Source organism: Leuciscus leuciscus (assembly GCF_965113295.1).
Source record: "Leuciscus leuciscus genome assembly, chromosome: 1".
NCBI lineage: Eukaryota > Metazoa > Chordata > Actinopteri > Cypriniformes > Leuciscidae > Leuciscus > Leuciscus leuciscus.
In genome coordinates, this window is record NC_138725.1 from 47,696,094 (window position 1) to 47,708,412 (window position 12,319).

The 12,319-nt window shown below is 40.1% G+C and overlaps 1 protein-coding gene across 4 annotated transcripts in view; it reads right to left on the reverse strand.

Annotated features, from left to right (window-relative positions):
• Positions 1 to 12,319, reverse strand: part of asic2 (acid-sensing (proton-gated) ion channel 2) — a 456,853-nt gene that overhangs the window by 166,626 nt on the left and 277,908 nt on the right. The window contains exon 1 of one of the 4 annotated variants that reach the window (XM_082176413.1): positions 332 to 2,446. The exons of the other annotated variants lie outside the window; for them this stretch is intronic. Coding sequence (XP_082032539.1) covers positions 332 to 1,039 — 708 coding nt within the window. The 5' untranslated portion in view covers positions 1,040 to 2,446. Of the gene's footprint in view, positions 1 to 331; positions 2,447 to 12,319 lie in introns of those variants that run through there. 4 annotated transcript variants of the gene reach the window in all.

The following is a 12,319-nucleotide window of genomic DNA, read 5'->3' on the forward strand; positions in this document are numbered from 1 at the left end:
GATCACATCACCTGATGTGTTTGTAAAAAGCTGGTGTTCAACATTTGACTCCCTGAGAAAAAACAACAACTGTCTTTATGAATTGGGGTCAGAAAGTTCTGATGCGGGTGTACAAAATGCGCTGTGAAATATTTGAAGCATGACGGAGAGGGCAACACAGGACAAGAGCTAACGAGAGGTCAGATCAGAGTCTGTGCATGTGCTGCATGAAAGAATAAGTCACAGCGAATTTGACAAACACTAGAGAGAAAAGGTGACAGAGAAAGAGACAGAAGGAGAGAGAGAGAGAGAGAGAGAGAGAGAGAGGTGGAGGTCATTTGTTCAGACTCACAGTGGAGAAGTTGTGGGCTCCACAGGGCTCTCCGCGGTACTTGCAGGCCAATAGCATATCGTCCAGCTGGTGGCCCAGTCGGTCCATGAACTCCATGCTGGTGCCCTCGAAGCGGCGTGGAGGCAGGAAAAGACGGAAATCTGACAGCTTGCTAAACCATGCCCGCCTGTCATCTTGAAGCAGGTCCAGCACCAAGGGTCTGGCCGTGCGGTTAGCAAGCAACAGTCCAAGCCAGTGACCCGCAAAGTACAGATCGCTCTTAGTGAGGTGGTTCAAACGAATGGGGTTATTGTTGCAGATGGTGACCGTGGGAAAAGCGAGTTCTCTCGCCCACTCTGTGTGGATTCTTGTGTGAGTGGGAAAGGCCAGCCAGTGAAGCAAACGATTCGAGGACCAGGAAACTAGAAGACCCAGACATGTACAGAATGCCAGCATCCAAAAGGCCCGGCGGCTGAGTGAGTTTGACGGAGCACAGATGTGCCGCAATCCGTGGAGGCGAGTCCGCGCTAGGAGTGCCACGGTGAGGTGGGACAGATTGTCTCGTGGTGCTCCGGCTCGGGTGCGGCGGTGACGACGGGCCCTGCCTTGGCCCGGCATGGGCGAGGCAGGGCGCAGACAGGGGCCTTCTAGAGCCATGAGGGCCCACAGGGCTGCTAGAGCAGCAGGGCCTTCATCTCCCAGCCAGGCCTCCGCGGCCGGGGCCCTCATGGGGCTCCAGGAGCACAGAGAGAGCCACAACACTGATTCCCTGAATACTAATCTCACTTTTAGAGTCCAGAAATCAAGTCACACACTATTGTAGCACCTGCAAAACTAATCAAGTTTCAACTGAAGTGTACAATCCCAACTCTACTTTGATTTCCACTTTAATATCCTGTCAAATGTATGCAAACTTCATTACTGAATTGAATAAACACATTCACACATAAACACACTGCTCCCTAAGGTACACAAAATTCACCATGTGTCTTCATACCCACTGACAGCTCTCTATAAACCCTTAGGCAACATCCCCAGGCAATTTTCCTTGTTCCTTTCTCTTTCTAGATCTATTTCGCTCCCCTCCTCAGTCCATCTGGTCAGGGTGCCCAGACTTAGTCTGGGTTAGCAGACAGCCTGCAATCAGCAAATCTCCTGAAGTTCAGGCAAGTGAATCGGATCTTAATGAGAGAAAAAACTCAATAGATAAAAGACAGATTGTAAGAGAGAACAATGAAAAAGAGATGAATTGTGGAAGGCAACGCCAGCTGAGTCACAAGAAAGAAGGATCTGAGCGAGTCTCCAGGCAGGCTGTCCTGTTGCTAAAATGGACCTTTTTCCACAATCCCTGGAGAGAGGGTTTCCTGAACACTTGCTAGAACTGACCCTACAACCCCATGATCACACTCATCTTGTCTTTTTACCTCTTTTTCTCTGGCTTTTTCAGTTATACTGTACTGACTTTTCGCCTTCCCATTTCTCTGTCTTTCCTCAACAATGGGGGCACATGGCCAAAAGCCTGGTGTTACAGAGGTCGTAGTTCACTCACACATACGCACACACACTGACTCTTGCCTGTAGGAGGACTGAATGCCGCTGATGTGGAATCTGTTCTGACATGGTCCGAATTCAGCATCTCTCTCTCTCTCTCTCCTTCCCTTTTTCCATCCTTCTTTTAGACAGACACGGCATCCTTGATCTTCTTCTCCTTTGATTTTCCTTTGCTAAAAATATCCATTCCCGGAAAATTAAATTCTTCAATTTGTATCCATGTCCCTCCTCTTTACTCTGTCAATCAAAGCATGCTTGCTCCTCCCCCTGCCTCTCGCGTGCCTCCTCTTGTCCTTTATCGTTGTCTGGACGGATTCACTTCTGCCTCTTTGGTCGCTCGAAAGAGAGAGAGCGCGAGTGAGCGACAGAAGCTGCTCAGCATGGGAGACTTTGCTTTCCTTTGCACTGTTTAATTGCTCTGCTGTTGCTGCCACGGCACTCTCGCCTTCCCTTTCGCGCTCTGTCGGTCTGTTCGCTCAGCATTCCTCTCCTCCTCCTGGGTCACTCCATCTATTCACTCCTCCTTCTGCTCTGTCGTTTCTGTTCTCTCCGCACTCCTCCGTGTCCACACAGTCAGTGCCTGGCTCAGCCTGTGCCAGCTCTCTCTCTCACTCTCTTACTTACTTGCTTACTCTCTCTCTCTCTCTCTCTCTCTCTCTCTCTCTCTCTCTCTCTCTCTGCCTCCATATTTTGCTCACTGCCTGCTTTCTCGAACAAGGCTGAAAAGAAACAAAAGAGTCGCTCTAATGTTTCTCTTCATATGCTTGTTAAAATGTAAAATGGTGTCCTGTGTGTGAGTGTGTAGGAGGGTTGTTTTGTGTAGGAAGAAAAGCCAAAAGAGCTCACTGGTGTCCTACACTTCCTTTCTCTCACACTTATATTCTACAGTATGTCACCTCTTTTTCTGTATTTTACATACATATCTGGTCCTTTTCTCTCTTTGCAAGCTACACAAATATGGGCAAAAAAAAATTTTTTATAAAAAGATTTTTGCCAAAAACCTTTTTCTAGCATGACTGAAACGTTAATTATTTAAGATTTGCATGACAGTGTGGAGAATGTTGTCCAATTGTACTTTCTGTGCCCAACACACCAGCTCATGACCAACTAGGTGTGCAAGGGAAGTTTATTTATTCATTATCACTCAACTTCTCATTCTTAGACTGAAAAAAAGTATACCAAAAAATGATTCCTAGGTCCCTATTTTAACGATCTAAGCGCATGGTCTAAAGCACTTAGGGCGTGTCCGAATCCACTTTTGCTAGTTTAACAACGGGTAAAATGGTTGGCGCGCCCGGCGCATGGTCTAAAAGGGCTATTCTCTTAATGAGTAATGGGTGTGTTTTGGGCGTAATGTGCAATAAACCAATCAGAGTCTCATCCCCCGTTCACTTTAAAAGCCAGTTATGCTCGCGCCATGGCGGATTGCTATTTACAAGGCGGAATTTGCAAGCGGAAAGACCTAACGCTTCTCCAGAGAGGAAACGGATCTGCTCGTGTGCAAGGCTAAAGCGCGCAAGCAGACCATCTACGGGACAAGCCGAATTCCACTATATCTTTATGTACACAATATTAATCTTTTACATTATAATCCTTTTTTTATATATATTTGGCATGTTTGTGTGCTGCTGCACGTCCCTGTGTGTGTAATAAGCTAATGCGCCCTTTAATTAACAAAAAAATACTGTGCCATTGACTTTAGACCAGGTTTCAGTTGGTCAATGTTTATTTGGTGCAGTATATTTCAGTTGCCTCAAAATAGCAACGCGACAACAATGCACCCGAACACACCTCATTTTCAGACCAGCACGCCCATGGGAGAACAATTATTATATTTGTATTCTATTATTCTATATTCTATTTTGCTATTTAAACAACGTGGCGCAGGATGTGAAAATGATAACTGCGTTGGGCTAAAACTAGCAACAAAAAAAACTTGGGTCATACCTGGCGCCACATTGCACCGGGTGTATGATAAATGCAAGCAGACATCATACTCCACTAACGAGAGATTGCAAACGACGAGTTAAATGGTTACAATAAAAAAAAAAGTTTTTATGAACTGATTTTGATGAGCTTAAATACTTAAATACATTTAGGTTTCAGGGTTTAGGTTACATCAGCAAAATGTAATTTAAGGGTCAAATTAGATACAAACACCTCCTTAAGGTAACAATAGTACCACTTTTTACAGTGTATTAACTGACTTCATCTTCACACACATGCAGGTTCCAAATGACCAGTCAGAGTCTTTGCCATATAAGTGGCAGTCACAGATCACCAAATATTTAGAGAGCGACAGATGGAGTGAGGGCTGGATAAAAGTTTTTTTCTTTAATCACAAACTGAATACATCACACACAATTTGACGCATCACATCATTCTCTTGAAATGTTTCACTAATTAGCCAATAATCCATTTGTGTTTTTGTTATTTGCAAGTATTGTATTTAAAAAATAAAAGAGAGAGAGAGAGAGAAAAAACAAATCCAATTAAAAAAAAAAGTATATTTAACCAAAGCTGCTTTCTCAGTTAGATATAATAAATGAAGACACTTTTGTAAGGCACATGGGCTCTGTACATGTAAATGAGTCATTGGGAGATACAAATTGGATATTGATACCATACATCACAGTCTAGTGACAAATAAGGGCTTTCGTAAAAGAATACTTGACCCCAAAATGTATGTTCTCACCTTAAACAATATAAATCAGAATGATTGTCTTGTGAGATTTTTTTTTCTTTTTTCTCAATGAACACAATCATCTTGATTACAAATCAGACTGAACAATTTATTCAGGCTGATCTAGTTACTGACTTACTTAGTCAATACAGCAGTTCTAGAGTTAACAATTAACTGGATGGGAAGAGTATCACTGAAAAATTACGAAACTTCAGGAAAATCTGTTCATCACACAAACCTGTGTTTTCAAAAGATTTGGAATATAGCACATTAATCACAGCTATGGATCTTCAACATATTTAATGCCTTTGTTTCTTTGAACAAAATCATTCCAGTTTGGAACAATAGTAATAAATTATGATGATTTCCATTTTTGTGTTTTCCAGTTCTTAATCATACTAGCAAATACATTTTTATCATGATGTAGTTCTCATTTGTAAGTCGCTTTGGATAAAAGCGTCTGCTAAATGAATAAATGTAAATGTAATGTAGTTCCAGCTATAAACCAGAAGGTATAAAGTTGAGACTGCTTTAGATTTATAGCTTCATATGCAAAATTTATTTCTTTATCTATATTGCATTAATAGCCTTGGTTGTATGTATTTTTTATAAGACCTAATAAAATTACAATAAATGTGATTTATAATTCATTGGTAAGACTTGGAGAGCTAGTGAAGTCAGATTCATGACTTTACTGAAACCTTGTATTTTGGGAAGTGACTTTAAGGTTCAGACCTAGGCATTGACTTTGTCTTGTAAAACATTGTCTTAGACCTGTCTGACAAATTTCTGTCTGTTCTTTGAGGCACTACATTAGAGTAGAAAGAAAAAAATATTAAAATGATTTGTGCATAAAAGGTCATTCTAATACCAAGCAGCAAAAAACTGCCAATGATGTAAGGCCAGCGGTGAACTGGTGCGCAGCCTCGCATAAAACACATTTTAATTCATTTCAAAAGGAGAGAGATTCATATTCTCTTCATTGTCCTCATATCACAAGTATAATCTACAACTTCAGTCTGGAGCCCTTCAGCCATTACTTATCAGTTAGCATCACACTTCCCCTAGGATCTCATATCCTCCAGTATTCAAGCAGCCTGGACATCAGTGAATCTATTAACTGCTGCATGATTCAGTTTCAGTAAGTACAATATAGAACATTTGCATCTGGATTGTGTTTTTCATCCTTTTCATTATAAAATTGTGCTAAGTACAATAAAAAGGAGAGAAGAATACTTTAGCCTATTATATACATTTCCCCAGTATGTGGGCCGTTTAATTTCACAGCAAGCATGTAAATGATTCTACTATGCTTTCTTTCAGGCAGATGCTTTATTGAGTGCTCATATGATCTCAGCATGAAACGAGCCCTTCAGTGTGATCCCTTATCTTATCATATTATATCATATCACAAACACAAGTGAGTACAAAAGAACATAAACACAAACATGCAGCGACTGGAAGAAACAGACTTCTTTAACACAGCATGCCATCTCAAAGAAATAAACAGTTTACAGACTTATATGTGAAAAGCATAGATCTAAACACAATGGTGTCAGTTACAGTGCATACGATGCCACACTACATGCTATTCACTGCAACTATAGCCACGTTTCCATCCACTATTTGCGCTGTTTTGTTATCAACAAAGTGAATATACGGGGGAAAAAACATTATGAAATTTGCCGTCTCCAGCCTGTTTCCATTCAATTGGCCTTTTACCGATAAGATGGTGTGCGTGATGAAGTCACGAATGACGAAAGCGATTTGTCGCATATGTTTTGGTGTATCGCAAAAAAAAATCTGCCCTTGAGCCGTTTCCATACATAGTTTTCTTTAATATCGCAAATTCTACCTTTTGGGGTTCCACAAGTCAGCACACCCCCCAACACCAAACAAACAAACCAAAAAAAATGTATACTAATAATAATAATTTTTACCAGCTTACCGTCATTTCAATTTCCAAAATAATTGCAAGTGTCCGAAATATCAAAAGACAACGGCAGAATGAAGCAGTTGCTCATTTGATAGGGCGAAGAAGCCCAAGGGTCTGGAAGAGACCACGTAGTAAGGAGTTCTGGGAGGAAGTGGTGGAGAGACACTTTACAGAAAGTCTCTGGCTGCAACATTTTAGAATGACACGGTGGACGTTGCGCCCATCCCAGGTTGCCACCGACCACCGGTTCCGACTCGAAAGTGGATTGCCATCGCCCTGTACAAGCTGGCAACCTGCGCCGAGTATAGAGTAGTGGGCAAAACATTCAGGGTTAGTAAAACAATTTTCTACCGCGATTACATTAATTGCAAAGGGTGGCCATTTATTGTTCTTCAGGCACTTGTTGATGACAGGTGCATGATACGAGACATGTATTGGCACTCCTGGAAGTGCCCATGACACAGCTGTGTTTGCGGCCTCAGATCTGTACAGGTAAGCCTAACCATTCAACATCCTTTACCAGGCCTAAAATAGCTTTACACACAATAAAATGTCTTTCAAAGTTGTGCACTGTAAAAAATATTAATCTAATTTTATTTGACAAAAGAAAGTTGTGATAAATCATGAAAATTATTTGTTAAAGTGTTAAAACAAGCTAACAATTGTTATTCTGTGTCTTACAACTATATGAACTAGCCTATATGCTGCACTTAAGAAAATGGTAACATCTACATTAACAGGTTTCTTTAGTCCAAAATATTAACATCACTGAACCGCATTAATTTATACAATATATATATATATATATATATATATATTGGGGTATTAAAGTATGTACAATTATTATGGGAAAGAATTTGAAATATTTGCAATTTAATATAAAAATTATATTATTGGACAAACTGATTAATCCAGGTGTGCCTGACCTCAGTAACAATAATCAGACACACCTGGATTAATCAGTTTGTCCAATAATGGCAGACAGGAAACAAAGAGCTGGCTGAAGTTCAGGAAGTAGTGCAGCTGTGCATAAAGCCCATTGAAGTCACAAACTCGAACATATTAAACCTCATTTTAATTGTAACAAAAATAATTGGTAAATTTTTCTTTATAAAGATTCTATATATATAGCCTATATTTAACCTGTTGTAAAGCTTTGTTGTATGAGTAGCACATTTAAGGGAACATAAAAACAGATTAATTTCAAATAAGACATTTCTTCTGGTACATTAAAGAATATAAAACACAGTTGCAATGTTTTTTTTTTGTGTGTTTTTTTTTTCCTTCTCTTGAATACAAGAACAATGGTAATAGTGGAAATAAATGGCATATCAATTAAACTCAAGAGACTCTTAAGAGCACAAACTGAAACATTTTCTGCAGGTGTTGTTTTAAATGAACAAACCATAAACTTAACCAATAGAATAGTAATTATGAAACAAGAAATAACCAAAACTACTTAATCCAAGTTTAGGTATGTGGTGAATGACATATTAGGATGAGTATTCAAAGAAGAAGGTGCTGAAATGCCTGCTTGGTTGTAGGGGAGATGGGACACTGGATGATTTGAGCACCTGGGTTGGTTGTCTCAAACCAGCCATCACCTCAGATGCATGAGCATGCCTTTCTGCAGCATTAGGACAATGCTCAAAACATTGAAAAGCTTGAGAGATAACAGTGGCAATTGGCTGAATGACTTGCTGATCTCGCTCAGCTTGCTCACGCTGCTGATCGAGGAAATCATGAAAAATGGCTTTCAACTCAGCCAACTGCTTCCTTTTTGGACCATGCTGATGACTTCGTCTCCATCTTGATGCATTGGGTGGTGGGGCAGAATCCTGTTGTACGGTTTTATCAGGCTGGTCCAGGGAGAGTGTGACTCCGTATTTGAATAAGTCACTGGTCCACTATCAGAGGGGGTGAGTGAATCTTTTGGTGGATGATCTAGACAATCCAAACACTTGAGTTAGTTTTCAAGATTTGAAACAATATAAACACCTTATTTATTTTATACAGTTCACAGCTCCACAAGACAATCATGTAATTCACATTCATCAGATTCTAAATACAGCATACTCATTAAGGAGCATTACAAACATAAAATTGAATAAGCAAAGCATTTTTTTTTCTTCTTCAATTTTATCAACACCAGAATACATCAAAATGACTGGAAATGGGAAATGCTTGCAAATTACGACTTACCTGTAGACACACTGCAGTCAAAAAATAACCTATTTTATTTGTAAGTCTTTGAATAAACTTAAGCTTTTCACTTTTAGATAGCACTCATACTGTACATCTCTAATTGAAGTCTGCTTCTTACAAGACTCTACAAGTTTGTTAAAAAGCAGTTTTACGTACACTCTTAATCTTAAATTTCTTAAAGACACTCTGTTTAAATGTTTAGAGACCTATTGCACAGAAACTGCACAAAAAAATATAATATAACTTAACATTAAATAGAACTGTCCGTGATACAACAAATTACAGTACAGAACTTACCAGAGCTGTTGATATTTGTAGAAAGCGACGATACCATCGGCCTCTGGCCCAGTATGTGATCCATTTCACTGAAATTGTTTTACTTCGTCCTCTTTTTCCCTCTAGAACCACTACATGAAAGGTCACGCTTTTCTGCCAGGTAATGCTGTTTCAGTACCTTCCATTTGCTGCAAAGAATATGCCATGGCTTATTGTAGCCATTAATAGCCATTTTTCTTTGCAACTCCTGGAATGTTGTAGCATTCCTTTGCCGTTTTCCATCAAAAATACTTGTAATCTAATTTTTTCTTCAATTAAATGGAGAAAATAACGAGTCTCGTCATCTGTCCATGAGTACTGCTCCGAGTCCACCATGGTTTTTGTTGTGGTGACTGCACCTTGCATGTGATGAAAATATCATGACACCACATTTATTTGCGTTAAAGCCCTTTTTCTCGACAAAAAGTGTTTCCAAACTAGTTTTTCGTGACATTTTAAGTATCGACATAGAATTTATGCGCTAAAGTTAAACGGAAAAAGATGGTAAATGGACTGCATTTATATAGCGCTTTCACAGACCCAATGGCCACCAAAGCGCTTTACAATATTGCCTCACATTCACCCATTCACTCACTCATTCATACACCGACGGCGGTGTCAGCCATGCAAGGCGATCCAGCTCGTCGGGAGCAGCTGGGGTTAGGTGTCTTGCTCAAGGACACCTCGACACTTGGTCAGGTGGAACCGGGGATTGAACCACCAACCTTCCGGTTTGTAGACAATCTACATGAACCACTGAGCCACTGCCGCCCCAAAAAGATTGTGTCGACATTTGCAAAAAGTTATTGATAATTGGCATTTTTCCATCAGCTATATCAGTAAACATTTTGATGCGCTAAACCTTTTGTCGCAAAAAACAAACAAAAAAAACAACAACTTTGGATGGAAACCTGGCTTATGACTGACCCAGAAGTATCCTTCTCATTTATTTTCTTCAAAATATTCTTCAATTAAGATCTTAACCAAATCAACCTGCACAGAGATTAACCACAACATTTCAACATGCTATGAATCAACAACAACAAAAAGTATTTACAAATTATGAAAAATACAAGTTAATATTTAATTTGAAGTACTCTTGACAGTTGTTTCAACTACTGTTTCAAATGTCTGAGCTCATGGTATGACTGTAACGCTTTTCTTCTCACAAAAGGGAGTATAAGACTGATATTCCAACGCTATCTCACGACCAATTCGTACGAATTCGTACGAATGATAAAAAGTTGGCTAATTCGTACGACCTCACTCGTACGAATTTGTACGATTTGTCTAAACCCACGTGATGGGTAGGTTTAGGGGCGGGGTCAGGTAGAAATAAGAGCAACAGAAATATAAAGCGGGCTTGCACGCATACATGCGTTGTTCACAGCTCGCGCTCCTCATACCGACTGCCCACTCTGAGTGAGGGAGTAACAGAGTGCGTTCCACCTTAAAGGCGCAGTACCTAATTCTACAACTGTGTTCAATAGTTTATACTAAAATATTTATTTCTTTTTGGAAATTTTAAATAGGATTTTCTGAGCCCCAAAGCTCTGCTCACTGTATGGTCCTGAATCTCCCTGAAGATGATACACAGGGCAACTTTTTGAGCAATGTTGCTGGGCAATCTTGCTGAGTAATTGTTGCATGGAAATGTTTTCTTCCCATTGGAAATGGGCAATACATTTCTGTCTGGGTAATTTAGATAGGTCGTGGGCCCTGTGTCTCATCATCTGGTTGCCCGTTGATGGCAACATTGCCCAGCAACATTGCTCAAAAAGTTGCCCTGTGTATCATCACCTTTAAAGTGACAGCAGCCTAATATACCTGCTGCTGTCTGTCATTAATGTTAATCAAACAGCAAAAGAGAAAATCACTTTTGTAGCTTTAATAAAGATAAATTCATTTATACAGTGAAGACTATGCAGTGTTATTTTACATTTGGTAATTCAATTTCTGTATCTGAATACTAGACCTACCTGAAAGAGCACTATTTCAATCATTTGTATCTTTGTTCTATTGTATTTATCTATGCTTGCAAATTGTTTTTAATTTATGACTGACTGCTCCCTTATTTTAATAATGTTTGAACTTTATTAGTTAGGCTAATAGCTTTTGCTGTGGAATCAAAGTACTTAAAGTGTTCTTGAAGTAATAAATGGAAAGCAAAGTTATATTATTTTATTTACAGTTATATTTGTCTACCTCTCACACATATTTTTTTGCTGATCTGAAAAACGGATCCATGACTCAAAAACCACAATATGAACATATTATGGATAGAGGACAAAATAATATATATATACTGTATATACACAGTGGGGAGAACAAGTATTTGATACACTGCCGATTTTGCAGGTTTTCCCACTTACAAAGCATGTAGAAGTCTGTAATTTTTATCATAGGTACTCTTCAACTGTGATTGACGGAATCTAAAACAAAAATCCAGAAAATCACATTGTATGATTTTTAAGTAATTAATTTGCATTTTATTGCATGACATAAGTATTTGATACATCAGAAAAGCAGAACTTAATATTTGGTACAGAAACCTTTGTTTGCAATTACAGAGATCATACGTTTCCTGTAGTTCTTGACCAGGTTTGCACACACTGCAGCAGGGATTTTGGCCCACTCCTCCATACAGACCTTCTCCAGATCCTTCAGGTTTCGGGGCTGTCGCTGGGCAATACGGACTTTCAATTCCCTACAAAGATTTTCTATTGGGTTCAGGTCTGGAGACTGGCTAGGCCACTCCAGGACCTTGAGATGCTTCTTACGGAGCCACTCCTTAGTTGCCCTGGCTGTGTGTTTCGGGTCATTGTCATGCTGTAAGACCCAGCCATGACCCATCTTCAATGCTCTTACTGAGGGAAGGAGGTTGTTGGCCAAGATCTTGCGATACATGGCCCCATCCATCCTCCCCTCAATACAGTGCTGTCGTGCTGTCCCCTTTGCAGAAAAGCATCCCCAAAGAATGGTGTATCCACCTCCATGCTTCAAGGTTGGGATGGTGTTCTTGGGGTGGTACTCATCCTTCTTCTTCCTCCAAACATGGCGAGTGGAGTTTAGACCAAAAAGCTCTATTTTTGTCTCATCAGACCACATGGCCTTCTCCCATTCCTCCTCTGGATCATCCAGATGGTCATTGGCAAACTTCAGACGGGCCTGGACATGTGCTGGCTTGAGCAGGGGGACCTTGCGTGCGCTGCAGGATTTTAATCCATGACGGCGTAGTGTGTTACTAATGGTTTCCTTTGAGACTGTGGTCCCAGCTCTCTTCAGGTCATTGACCAGGTCCTGCCGTGTAGTTCTGGGC